This window comes from Chroicocephalus ridibundus, chromosome 6, assembly GCF_963924245.1.
Source record: "Chroicocephalus ridibundus chromosome 6, bChrRid1.1, whole genome shotgun sequence".
In the NCBI taxonomy this organism is placed as follows: Eukaryota; Metazoa; Chordata; class Aves; order Charadriiformes; family Laridae; genus Chroicocephalus; species Chroicocephalus ridibundus.
Window position 1 is genome coordinate 31,172,513 of NC_086289.1, and position 14,483 is coordinate 31,186,995.

Below are 14,483 nucleotides of genomic sequence, written 5' to 3' on the forward strand. Positions count from 1 at the left end.
GAGGTTTTTTTAGATGGCAGTAGTTATGCTGGGTATATAGATAGCTGCAAGTCCTCTCTTCTTCAGTTGTTTTTGTTATGTGTCCTCCTTTTTAAGATAGCCTGTACATGCAGAATTTTCTTGCTGTATTGGTAGCCCAAGTTTGAACTAGCGTGATAATTGTTATCAATTTTTTTTGCTTTGGTATTACTCTGATACTTCTTTGAAGGTTGGGTTGTGTGTTTTGTTTTTTTCTTGATATTTTTAAAAAGTCTGGAAGGACTGCTATTCTGTTTGAATTTTAGTATTTATACTGGTTTGCTAAAATAGCAATACAGGGAAAAACCCCTCGTATTTAGGAAGGAATCTTCTGATTTCTCCAACATATTTTTCCTAATGACAGGGAAATGCACACTATGTATGTCCATGGACAGAGCACATGAAACTTTTTTCGACCAATCTATAACTCCCCTTTCCCAAACAATGGTGAGATTCTCAATTCCTTTTTTGGATACCATACTTTTAAAATCATTATTTCTTTATGGACTTGCATAATGAACAGTTAGTTTTTAAAAGGTCAAACCTTTGACTGCTTCTTAAGTTCTTTTGTGTTTAGAAACTTGAAATAACTTTGAGTTGAAAACAGTTGGTTGGTGCTTGTAGAAGAAAAAAAAAGAAGCTGTTAATGCGCATACCTCTTAAGCGGGCCAAAGCATGCAGGAAAGCAGAAAACAGTTGGTAAGGAAGCCATTTTGGGTTCAAACTGATGAGATCTTACTAACTGTATGGAAAATGTTTTTCAAGTTCAAACTTAGCTCATATTTTCTTTTAGGAAACTGCCACTGTGTTTAGTAAAGGGTTTCCACATATTTATGAGTAGTGTCTGAATTCAGACTGACTTAGCCTAAGGATACATTTCCTTTGACAGTTATTAGAGCTGCTATGTTATAATATGCTTTAATACATTTTTCATAAGGGCTCACACTTCAAAAGTTGGTGAAAACAAGCTTTTTTGGCATGTGCCAGCCCCTTGTGTTGCCCATAACACTTTGTCTTGTTTTCCCTGCAAGGGAGAAGTAGTTAGCTTCCTGGATCAGCTTTCTCCTGTTGCTCTGGGCAGATGATGCCCTTCTGAGCTACGAGTAAGGAAGAATGTGTCTGTTCCACTGGACTTTCCATCAGAGGTGAACACATGATACAGCTAGTTCAGGCTCTGACAACTCTTGTAATACAGAGTGTAGCAGCTCTTCTGACCATTGGATCTGATGTTGCACAATTTCTTGTCTCTCCAGACCATTTTATTTTTAGATTTCTAGCCAAGTAGTCTTGCTTGCGGTATTGTAGAGTCCTTCAAAGCTTAATTCTTTGCTGGAAGACAAAAAATAGTTTTCTTTCTTTCTGTAGGAAGGGGTTTTAGCATTGGTTACCTAAAACTGCGATTTGTCCTTCATTTGAGAGAGTTGTGGTCTTTGCATGCAAGTTGGGTATGGGCATTGATAACACACTGTGTGGTATGTTGGGTTTTTACATAATATCAGGGTCTGTAGAGTCACGTTATAATTTATATTGTTATGAGTGTAGATAGATAAAGATGTGAGGCAATGTTAAAAAAAAAAAAAAGAAAAAATCATGTTTGTCCTGTAAGTATATACTCACAGAAGGAAAACAGACTTTAAATGAGGTTTTCAGAATGTTGTAGAAGAGTTTTAAGCAAGACTAGAAAAAAAACAATGAAGGAGGAATGATAGTTTTTCCAGCTGTGAAAGACAAGGTCCAAGACACATAGGTGCAACTTGGACAAAAATACTTACCTTGGAAAACAAAAAGGGTCAAAGTGTATAGGAAGTTATAGGGCTTTAATTTGATAGAAATTGAGAGGCTGGATATAGCTGATGACAATAACCTAGATTAATTTTTAGGTGTATTTGCATTGGAGGTGGCAATGGTTTTAATAATGAAAGAGTAAGTTAGTAATTTTGAGGTTTGGTGGGTTTACTCCTGAATGTTTGGAGGGAAGGCAGTACTGCTGAACACGGCACTGCCTGGTTTGGCCAGGTACGTATGTATAGATTGGAATGAAGATGGTACTGAGCTGGCAGTGACTTAAGATACAATGAAAGATCAGTGATCAGGCAGAATATCTAATGATTGTTAGCTGAAGAAGTAGAAGAAGAGGGGGAAAAGCAGATAGATTGTTACTTCAAAAAACAACGTCTTCCTATACCATTGAAAATTGTGCCTGAGATAAAGGCAAGTGATTAGCTCTGTGAATATTTTTCTGCACAAGAGGGAAGGTGGTCGTGTCAGCCTGCACTTCTGTGAAAGCCTTCTGTTTCCATTGAATTACAAGGATTTTAAAAAAAATAATTGTACACTGGCTAACAGGAGCTACCATTTTTGCACCAGCGTAAGACAACCTTTCAGAACGCCTGCTGGTACCATGTTTTCCCAGTGGAAAAAAGGTCTACAAGGAATTACTACTTATGGCTTAAACAGGGGTCTAAGGTGAGAAGTAGTAATGCGGTGGTTAGGGTTCAGCTTTTCACAGCTTGGAACCACAGCATGGTGGGTTGTTGTGCTAACAGCAGTAGCAGAACAGTTCACGTTCTGAAAATATGGAAATCTGTTAGGTTCATGGAATGAAAATAATGGTTTATGAGAGACGCTGAATACTGTGTTACCAAACTGAAAGGCTGCATCTATGTGATTTGAGAGAAGAAAAGGTGTATTCTGTCTCACAAGCTATACGCTTAGAAGAATAACTAATCTTAACTGAAATGATGTGATGTGATGGAGAACCTGTTTCGTAGATAGTCTTAATAAATAATAAATTTAAACTTTTCATATAAATTGCCTTAGAATTTTGATATTCAGGATGCTGGAAAGGAAACAAGAAGAGCAAACTGTTCTTAAGGAAAATAGTTCTGTGATGGCAGTAAATTAAAACTCATCACTTTAGGGTTTTCTGTGGAATTCTGCAAAAGAAGATGCCACTAAAAACATCTGCAAAGAGGCAAGCAGTGTCTATCCAACCTGCATGCAAACTGGTTGGGAACTCATTTTGCTTCAACAAAAGTAAAGAACCAGAATTACTTAAGAATTTGTAATCATAGCTATGGATGTGGTGGTTCTATAATTTTAGCTATTTTAGTGATTATTAACCATGAAACTGGTCTTTAGAGTCATCTTCTGAGGCTCTTAGCTTCTTATCTTCTGTGTATGCCTGCTAACAGGCACTGCTTTCCGAGATCTTGTGGGTAATGATGGATCTAAGTAAATTTTGCCCTTTTCTTAGAATTGTGTATTTTGTATCCAAAAGCTTTTTTGTGTTTCCCATCTGTTCAATCATAGGCAGAAAATGGATCAAAGGAGTTTCGACTGTAACCTTTTCTCCTTACCAACCAAACCATTTCATTTCCAATGTAGAGCAGAAGACAGAAACAGTAATGAAATTTGTTTTCTTATTTGGAGAAAAGCGTGGCTTTTCTGCAGTTGCTGGTTTTCTGTCTGAACCAGAGAAGACACTGAGTGTATGTCTCAGTTGGGCTCTCTTCCCAGAAATGAGGAAGCACCTGGTAAAGATTCGTCTTTTCCTTTAGCTTGGTCAGCTTCAAGTTGTAAAGTGATGTAGCTTTATGCTTGGGGACATCAGTGATGGTGTAATGGAGCCGTAATAAATGTTGTTGAGGTTCAGGAACATCAGGCAGAGCTGTAGCTCATAATGAGCTTAACAAACTGTTTCCTACATCCTGTGTCAGTGGTCTGTTCCTGAGCTGTAGCCTGTTAATATTTGTGCCCTCAGTAGCTGGAGGGATCTGAGGGCCCTGGATACACATTTTTTTTTTTTATTTTTTTTTAATTTTAAAGTCTTACTGTTGTCTTTTCCTTGAGGTTTCATGTTCTTGTTTTTACATCTGTCTTGGTAGTCAGGTGTCTATTTGAAGAGAAATAGAGAGGGATATAAAATTGGCATCATGCCACCTGCCTGCCTTTTTAAAGATTTCATTGCTTCTGACTAACTTTAATATTATCTATACATTTGCAATGAATTCTGTGAATATGTGTGGCTAATACTAAAAGAAACCTAGTTGAAGTTCATAGATTTGTTTCCTGTGTATAATAATTCAATCATGCTCCTTTCGATATTAAAATGAAGGCTTCTACAGCTAGTTACGCAGCAATAAAGGGGCATAAGGTTTCATAGTACAAAAGCTATAGAAACAATATGTCTTTTTTTGTAGCTTGGAAGATGCTTTGGTTAACATTCATAAAGAATTGCTGGAAATGAGAGAAAACTAACCTGGAGTTCAAGTTAGTATGGCTAAGATTTAATGCTGGCAACTCTTCGGTGAATAAATAGAAGTAGTAAACATTTATTTTGCACATGTGGCCATATTTTGACATCATAGCACATTTTTCTTAGCATACCAAGGTTAATATTGACCATCCTTTTGTTTTCTTAAATTTTCTAATAACATTTGTACTTAATAACCAGTTTTGATGAAGCTTTGAGAGGTAAGGGGAGATTTCAAAGTGTCATGAAAAATGGTGGAGTGAAAAACTGAGTTGAATTGATTCATCTGTTCCCTTCCCTCTCTCTTGTCTGCATGCTGGGAAGGAAAATGCGGTTATAAGTGGGTTCCTAATCCATTAGAAAGGCTGCAGCAAGCTGGCTAGCCAGCACATGTTGCTGTGCGTGATCTGCAGTGTGTGCTGTCTCCTGCCCAGTCTAACAGGTTGGTGTTGAGGAGGTTGTGGGGGGATGGTGGTTGAGTTACGGGGCAACGAGTTTTGTTTGTTCTGTGAGCCCTGAATCTGTTCGGGATAGAAATTTACATTAAGAGACACTGTTCTCACAGCCTAAGAGGCTTCTCTGTGCTCCAAGTAACTTAAAAATAGCAAATAAGGTTTTGTAGCTTCATCACTGAATTGTTAACAAAGCATCTAGTGTTTGACTTTAGGCGATTAGTGTTATACTGTTAATGATGATTTGATTTTTATGGAGCCGAAAATGATATTTTCAGACATAGAGCCAGGCAACTTAGTCTTCTAAGTTAAATGGAAATGAAATGAAATTGAAATGAGAACTAGGCTGGAGGATACATTTCTTGATGGCTGGTTTGGATTATGGGGGTTTGTTGTTTCCAAAAGGTTTTTTTCCCTTCACTGTGTTTTGGATTCCATCTTGGTATATGCTGTATCAGGGTGTGAAATTGTTAACTCATACAGCTTCGGTAGTTGATGGAGAGTTATCTTTTCTCCAAACTGCAGTGTTTCCTCTTCAAGTAAGAAGGCTCTGTTGAACTCCTAATCTCCTGTGAGAAATGATAAGAATTGCATTTATGGCTTCGCCTTTTCTGCATTAACCCGCTCACTGCTTTTAGGCCCTGCCTGGAGCAGGTTTTGACCAAGTTTGAGTTAATGCAATGGTAAATGCCATTATGGTGAACCTTGAGCAGGAATGAGAATGGTTCTTGCTACGTGTACCCAAATGCTAAAAGTGTAACGCTTGGTGATCAGTCAATCATATCAACGTAGTTTCATTACTGTAAATTTTCGAGTATGTCATCAATGACGATATGAGAAAATACCAGTTCGAGCTGTCTAAAAAATTCTCTGAGGAATCTGTGAAGCTGTCTGTTTGACAGAACAGAGCAACTCTGGCAAGATGTATAACAAATCCTGGAAAAACACTTCAGGCTCCTGGGAGCACTTGTACAACCTCTTAAGCTCCTGTCTTCCCCCAGACACTTACTTTCTTCTCCCTTCTCCCGAGGTACTTTCAGGCAGTTTCTGGTGTTCTCTACCTGTATCTCCTTTCAAAATCACCAGTAGGAAAACTGTTAATTACTCATTGAATTCTTTTTCATGCTAGGCATCTTTTCCTGGTCTCTCTGGGTGCTGCTGGCCTGTTGCAGCTATACGTAATACAGCTGGTGTTTGCCTGTTCCTCTTGGTCTCTTGATGTTTATTTCTAGGTCCTGGGATCATGCTCACTTGTTTCACAGGAAGCTGCCTTGTACTTACAGATGATGTTGGTCAGTGGCTCTCACATCTCTCTGTTGTTTGTACCAGTAACTTCCCCTTATGTGTATTTGTCATTATCAGAGAAAGATGTAATGAATGTGTTCCACGCCACTCCAAGCAGTGGGGGACAGTCAAAGGTCAGGTTTAGAATTAATCATATTTTTGCATTCTTAAAACCTTTATGCACTTGTCTCTATGTTTCTTTGCTGTTTTTTATACAATATAAAGTAACTGGAATCACTTAGCCAATTGTGAAGATAAATTGCCGTATGGTCTCTTTATTTGTTCTTCTAGCAACTTCTTTTTCTTATTTCATCATCAACCCAGAAGTTAAGTTTTTTGAGCCAGGTGAATAGAGGATTCCTTAGAGTCCCCTTTTTATGTTCACTGCCTGTGCTAGAAAGTGTCTTGAATAGTACCAGAGGTCCTGCTCAGCTGGTCTAGCATGGCTTTTGCTCTGGAAAAACTATTGGCTATCTCTTCTTTGTTCTTTAAGACAATTTATATAGCTAAACATTGAAGGTAAGAAGCATATTGGAAGCTGTCTTTCTATCTTCAACTAGTAACTTACCTTGTTTTGTTTGTAACTTTCAGTTTAAAACACTTATTTTATGGATGGAATACAATTTAAAAAAAAAAAAAAAAGGTGATTCTTTCCACTCTGGCGGTTTCTGAAAGACTCGCAATTTTTTTTAGACCTTTCACCATCTCAACAAGTCTGTAATTATATCGTGTGTTTTATTATTACTGTGATCGAACTAAAAGTTTTGTGGGTGGAGAGATAGATATTCCTTCCTTTTCTCATATAATACAATGAAGAAATAGTAATGCTTCTGAGGGCTGTTCGGAAGCATGTTTTCAGGGAGACATTAGTTTCTTAAGAAGAAAAATCTTTTAAAATAAGGGTGAAGTGTAGGTACTTGATGAAAATATCAATCTGAGACATCTTAATGTCAGAATTATCAGAGATGTCCAACTGAGGGATGTAGATGTCTTACCCCTAAAGGAAATGCATTTCTATTAAAAAAAAAAAAAGTCTTAAAAAAATTAAGTCTAGAATTTAATTCTTCATTTTGTATATGGTATTAAAAATGAAAAGGCAAGAGGTGATCCCACTATGGCTATTCATGGTAGCCACAAGGCATTTTCTTTTTTATTGGATATATAGAATAGCATTTGTTCCATCTAATAAATGAGTGCTTATATTAAATATGTATTTTTTAAAAAGATATGAACAGAATATTATCTTTATATTCACCTTGTCTAAGTGATATAAGAAGTCTAGATGGACGTTTCTGTCATGTTTAAAGGTCTATTACTGAAAAAGCAAAGGTATGTTATTGAAAAAGCAGTAGGGTTTTGAGAACTCGATTACATTCCCATTGTTTGAGCACTTTCATATTATATTTAGAGAGGTATAAACTATTACCTTATATAAATTGAATATCTTGCAGTGTATGAACTTGAATTTTTGTCTCTAATGGTCATCTTACAAAGGTTACTTGGCACAATAATCATCAAAATAACATAAATAGAGCTTTGTGAAGTTTGGTTGTGTGCATCTCTGTATGGAAACATCTCAGTGTGTTTGGTGGGAAAGAGTTGAAGTTTCACTTTTTTTTTTTTTTAAATCATCAGCAATAATTAAGACATCCCTATCTTGCTAGTGACATAAACTAGAGCATAAAATAAAGCAAGAGTTATGTAGTTATGTATAAATGTGTGGGTGTTTATCAGTTAACATTTAATTTAGACCTGCCAGTCATTTAGATTGGTCTCTCATACTCTGGTAAATAAATTCTAGAGATTTAAACAGAAAACAAATCATGATTACTACCAAGGACTGTTATGGTGCTTAGGAATATACATGCTACTACCGGGGGGGTGAAGACTCTCTGGTGGATTATATAGTTATATGCTATTGCTGATCTGAAATTACTTGGCAGATTTATTCTGGTATTTGAGCCCCCAAAAGAGCCTAATTGCAGTTAAAATTGGGAGGAGAAATTGCATGCCTCTTTTGAACTACAGAATGTCTAATAATTCAAAATTATTTAATTTTCTCATATTTTCTCTGTGCTTTCTGTATCTGTAAATAAAATTATATGTTATGTTTCCTAAAGTCATGCTAGCTTTTGCTGTAGTAGTTACTACAGATAAATGTAGTAATTTTTAAAATCAAGGTTATCAGAATTGCTGGTAGTGTACACCTTTGGGCAATTAGCAAGCGATTTGCAGTAATTTTTGGTATAGGAGCTTCAGTCTGACAGCTGTTGACCTACTGATGAGATGAATACAGTGACTTTACAGAGTGTCCTTTGAGGAAGTATTCCTCTCTCACTGCTTAGTTTTCCACTAAAGCATTATGATGATCCGGTTTTAAAGCCAAACTTTCTATTTGGTGTACAGTAAATGGTTTACTGGTCACATTTTCCATCACCCTTGCTTTTTATTGGAGATGGAAAAACCTCCCTGCTGCAGTAATTAAAAACTTCTGAAGTTCTGGGTGATTTTAAAATTTTGGTGTCTGATAAGCGTAAAATGAGGGGGGAGGTTAACTGCCACTTTTTTTGCTGTTTAAAAGTAACTTTGTATGCTGTATAAAATTACTAGCTGAGAGTGAAAAATTAGATGTAGCATTTTGTTGATACTTGTGGAGTCTCTTAAGAGACAGCTCAAAATTTTAACTTGGTTATGCACATACTTAAAATGATGCATATAGCTTAGTTAAAGGCAACAGAAGTCCTACTGTAGGTACAGAAAGAGCTGTTAATAATTAACACTTAGCTTTTGAGATCATTCCTTGGAAGTGTAGTAAACCAGGCATCAATAAAGCTGTTTGACTGGGATAGGATGGATTTGTTATTTATTAGTCAGCTGAGATGACTGCAGAAAGTGATTTTTACTCACATTTACAGATGAAGAGAAACAAGGAATTCAAGGCTGGAAGGACTAGATGTGTGGTGCTACTGCCTTAACCCAGTCTGATCAAATTTTATTAATATGCAGGTGTATTAGTGCCTTGAAGTACCTGTGCATTTTTGGTGGTGGAGACTGGCATTGAGGCCTTAATAGCTAGCTCAGTTTCCTCAGTTTTGTACTTGGGACTGTTGGGAAGGAGGACAAGGAGAAGAGCAGGCAGGCTGGCTAAGTGTGAAATTGGAGATGACAATAGGAGCCACTCTGGGAAGAAAAAATGTAACAATCTCAGTGCAGTGAGTACAGAAAAAAATGAAATGGAGAAAATAGATGGGAAGGAGGATTGTTCTTGTCATGATGCATCTCTCAACTGATGCTTCAGTTTGTCCAAATGAGGTTGCTGCAATAAGAGAATAGAAAGTTTTGTTCCCTTAATAGGTCACAGACAACTAGATGGGGCTGTGTTGCTTGCTCAGAGTTATTAGGCTAATTTTAGTGCGTTCTAAAATATTCTAGAACAATTTGTAGAATAGTTTTTCAGTGTATGTATTACATCATCAAAATTAATGTTTTCATTAAGAGGGAAATTAGTTATCTGTTTGGATTTACTATTGCTTGGTATCTAAGGCATGTTAGAGAAACTTTTAAAAATATAAACAGCACTGTAGTTGATATAAGTGTTAAAAGGATCACCTTTTCCTACAAAGACCTAGTAGATGGTGGCTTTAGCTCTGGGTTACTGACAGAATAACTTCCTGGCAAGGGACTGAAAAAGTAAAGTGGTTTCAACTGCTAAACACTGCTTCCGAACTGATGAATGAACAGAAGAGTTCAGGAAGTATGTTACGGATGAAGTGATCTTAAGTGAAAGACTTAAATATGGACTCCCTGAATATCTTTGTTTTTCATGTATTAAAAGTCTGGAGTTTTAAGAGAACATAATGTAAAAGTATATGTTATAGGGTAGTTGTTATTTTTCTGATGGCCTCCTAGCAAAGTGTTAAAAAAACCAAAACAAACAAAAAAAAAAACCCCAGCAACCAACCAACCAAACCAATAACAAAAAAAAACAAAACCCCAACCAGACACAAAAAAACCCAAACAAACAAAAAACCCCAGCTTTTTTCAGAATACTTCATTAACGTTTCTTTGGAGACAGCTTCCTTGGTAATTTTTTCCATTAATTTCCTGTCAATGCCACTGATGTGTATGAGCTGTATATATTTTTATATATCTTTGGTCTGTTTTCCAGGCTTGATGTGTTGATCGTCTTTTCTGCTTGGGAGTACAGACTGAATTCACTTTTGCATTTCATGTTTTCTGTGAAGAGCTTTTTTATTTCTGGCTGAGTATGTAAACTTCTCTGACAGATCTCAGTTGTACTCCCAGAAAACTTAGATGCAGTTCGTGAAATATTACTTGTCCTGTCTGCCTGAGGCATTTCAGCTAGGATTAAACCAACTTCCTGCAAAACTTGACTTGGTAGTAATTTCTTTTACTGGAATCTTCTGCTTGCACCTTAAAGTTCTTTTATAAACCATATGTGCAAGGATGGCATTTAGATGATGCTGGTTTAATTTGAAAACAGATGAACAAAAGTCCCTGGAACAGTTCCAGCGCTCGCTTTCCTCATCCGGAAGGTTGAAACCTTTTGGTCAGTGCTATGAAACGTCTGTGCCACTTGGGTAAATCGTAGCTGATGAAGTTTAATGCAGTCAGGACTAGTGCTAAAGGATGTTATAGCCTTTGTTTTACTGATGAGTTTATGAAGCATTTGCTAATGAACAAATTTGAAGCTTAGGGGGTTGCGTTCTGGCAGTTGACCGACCCTCTCTTATTACTGAAGCATTCTGTGCCTGTGTCTTGTAAGCATGTCGTTCTCTTCTAGGATCTTATTTTTCTACTTGTCTCTGTCCCGGTTGCTTCTGTTCCTCCAGTTTATCTCATCATGTGCTATTCTTCTGTGCGTCAGCGTCTTCTGCATTCTAGTCAGACTTCTTATCTTCCTTCTCCTGGCCCAGGCAGCCAGTACAGCAAGTGTTGATAGTAACAGTAGACACCTTGGTTGCTGTGCTTGGTTGTACTGTCTCAGAAATTTCAAAGAAATTTCTGCTCGTCTTGTTTCCAGGAAATAACACACTTATATTTCTGGGTATCTCTGTGTATGCGTGTGAGGTGCAACAACAGAGTACGCAGTCTAAATGAAAACTCTGGTACTAAATCCACTGAACTGTTGTTGGTATTCAGGGAAGCCAAAGTGAATGGTTTCCCTACCAGTGGAGGGGACAAGAGGTGGAAGGCTTGGTACTTTCTTTCCTGGTATTACTATTACATGGATGTTGGTCAGCTGCAAACAATTCTTACAAGAACCGATTTCTTACAGTGGGGTTTGTTCTCTTTGACAGCATAAGATGTGAGTGTGGCTATGGGAGGAGTGCAAGACTAACTTCTGGCAGCAGCTGGTCTTCAGAGCTGTAGAAGTTCGTTGTAAAAACCTGCATTTCAGAAGTGATTTAATTTAAAATTGTGATGAGAATTGCCTTTTCTGTATTTCTTTCTGGAAGTCCAACCATTTTAATTTGAAGCAGCAAAATAAAATAACAGTTGCTGAAGTTGTGTGCCCTTCTGCTCAGGGTGCATTGATCAAAACTTATGGTGCAGTTTGTAACAGGGACTGTAGCATTTTTAGTACAAATAATGTTGGTAGACTTCTTTCACTGGTTTTAGTAGCTCCACAGTTACTGGGTTAGGCGGTGAATTACAGGATTATTTTCAGCAAATTTACTTAACTTCATCGATAGATTCTGTGGTTCATGCTGATTTTCATTTCTACTGTGATGATGCCTTACTACTGTCTAGTCCTTAGACCAGTAATGTCTGCAGGAGCAGCTGTAACCTGCTCATGCATCCCCTTTCCTGACTACAGCACGTTGTTATAATGCATCTGGTAGTATTAAAAATGAATATGTGCAAACTTAGCTGATTCATTGATTTATATGTATGTGGCATTTCCAATGATATTACCTGTTCAAGTTCTATGCCAAAGCAAAAAGTACTTAAAAGTAGGGCATCTTAAGTAAATCAGACAGTAAAATCTAGATCACAAAACTTTCACTTGAAACACTGGTGTAGTTGCAATAGCTTGATGTAAAAAAGGGTTCGGGGGGTATGTTCACATAAGAATAAAATACAACACTCTTATAACCTATGTACCGGAAGGAAATATAATTAGAAAATGCTTTAGAATCGCTCTTTATCTCTGATTATTCACTGTAAATCGCTTGTGTGTGCATCATTGAATGGTGATTGACTTCACTGGAAATTTCATTGTGGACTTTATTCTTTTTTGTGTAGGTTGTATAGACAAATAAGTGGTTGTATTTAGGGTTTACTATTGTTTTTCCATGATGCACTTGGTTTCAAAGTGATGTTTATTTCAAGTTATTGTGTATTTTTGCTAGAAATGGTAAGAAGGTTTTACTATAGCAAAAATTTTAAACTGGAAGGCTTAAACAGTATAAACCAGGAGGATAAGGACCTCTTTAATGTTTTTTGTCATTGAACACTGAATAATTACTGTTATGTTATGACTTTTCAAAGTTGCCTGCAAGAGTGATTTTTTTCATAATGTTTTTCAGTAACAAACTTATCTTTTCTTGTAGATAAAATTCAGAATTTGAATGAAGATAATGAGAAGAACAGTCATTTCATCTATGAGAATGCTGAAGACAGTAACAAAACCAATGCTGAAACTACAGACACTTCGGGATACAACATTGAAGCCAAGGTCTTGCCTGATTCTTGGGACTCCCACATTGGAAAAACAGCAGGCTCTCCATCAGAAACATCTCAGACGAAGGGGCCATTAAGAACTCACTTGTATGAATGGGAGGATGAAACTGAAGACACCAGAACTGGAGAGTATATATTAGATTTTGACAATGAACATCTCTCTGAGGTGAAGAGCAAGGATGAGGAGTGTGATAAAGAAGATGCTGAAAATCCAAAGGAAGCCATTAGTGAAGAACTTGTGCAAACTATTCCTAGGCCAAGCAACTGTAGGACATATTGTCGATCCAACAAAGCAAAACCGCAGGGGGCAACAAATTTTGACAAGCTAATGGATGGCACTAGTCAGTCTTTATCCAAAGCAAACAATGAGTCAAATAATGACGGTCTGAACCCAGCAAGAAAAGTTTCTTTAAGTAGTGGGACCAGTTTTAGAGGGACGGTTGGACGGACTAGAGACTACACTGTTCTACATCCATCTTGCTTGTCAGTTTGTAATGTTACTATACAGGATACGATGGAACGAATCGATGAATTTACCACAGCAGCCCCTACTGACCTGGGAGAAGCTGGACGCTTAAGAAAAAAAGCAGACATTGCTACTACAAAAACTACAACCAGGTTTCGACCAAGCAATACCAAATCCAAAAAGGATGTCAAATTAGAGTTTTTTGGGTTTGATGATCAAGATGAGGGAGGGGGAGATGAAGGCGCCTCTAGAAGTTCTGGGAGTTCCAATTACAAAATCAAGTACTTTGGGTTTGATGACTTGAGTGAAAGCGAGGATGAAGATGAAGAATGGCAGGTAGCAGAAAGGAAAGCTAACAAAAAACGAAGTAGAACTGCACCATCTTCTTCGCTACAGTCGACCTCTGACAGCAATGAAAACTGTTCCCAGGATAGTCAGCTCAGTACTAATGCAGGTAAGCAGAACTCTTCTGGAATGCATACTTAACATTTAAATTTAGTTCACCTTTTATATTTTGTTCTTTTTGCAGCATAGCTAGGAGTTTGTTGAACAGTACTACTGATTTGGAAATGTAAAAGTTAAATTTGCTTATTTCTGCTGTGGTCCTGTCTGGTGTTTCGTAGCTGTCTTGAAGTATGCTTTATACCCCTTGATCTTTTGCCAGAGGTAGAGTTTTCTTTTTGAACAGAAGATTCTTACTTTTTTGCTGTGTTGAGCATACACTACCTCTGCCTGGAAGGCACACATCTTCCCACAGAAGCTCCACATCAACCCAGAATTACAGACCTGATTGCAGAAATTTAAGTGTTTCTTAGAGATATGAAGTATCTTTTTCCCTTTTGTGCGTTTGAATGCATTGGAACAGTTTGGAACTTTCTCAAATTCCATCTTACCTGAGGATGCACAGCTCAAGGAGAGGCGGTGGGGACCCATGGAATGCCATGGGTGGCAGATGACTGGCTTTGGGTGTGCCTCTGCATATTGAAGTATTTTTTTTTTTGCTTCCAATTTTCAGATATCTCCATCTTCTGCATAGGTGGGGCGTATGTGTATGTGTACACGCACACATATACAAGTAAAACTGTTCACACGGAATTTGCTGAGCAAGTTCTGGTGTTTGAGTGCCTTTGAAAAATTAGACTTGCTTGGTGGTCGGCTGGGGCCCATATAATGACTTTGATCAAGGTTGGGGTGTGTTGGTGAAGAAGAGAAGGAATAACTCTGGTGAAAGGTTTCTTTTTGAAAAGGTCTAATGCCAAGGAATCATGCATGTTGGAATAACTATTTCAAAACACTGACG

At 37.4% G+C, this 14,483-nt stretch overlaps 1 protein-coding gene across 6 annotated transcripts in view; it reads left to right on the forward strand.

Moving 5' to 3' along the window:
- The window catches only part of WAPL (WAPL cohesin release factor), a 160,231-nt gene that overhangs the window by 95,962 nt on the left and 49,786 nt on the right, over positions 1-14,483 (forward strand). For all 6 annotated transcript variants that reach the window (XM_063339144.1, XM_063339145.1, XM_063339146.1 and 3 more), the window contains one exon: positions 12,588-13,637. In XM_063339144.1, the coding sequence (XP_063195214.1) occupies positions 12,588-13,637 (1,050 nt within the window). The remainder of the gene's footprint in view (positions 1-12,587; positions 13,638-14,483) is intronic.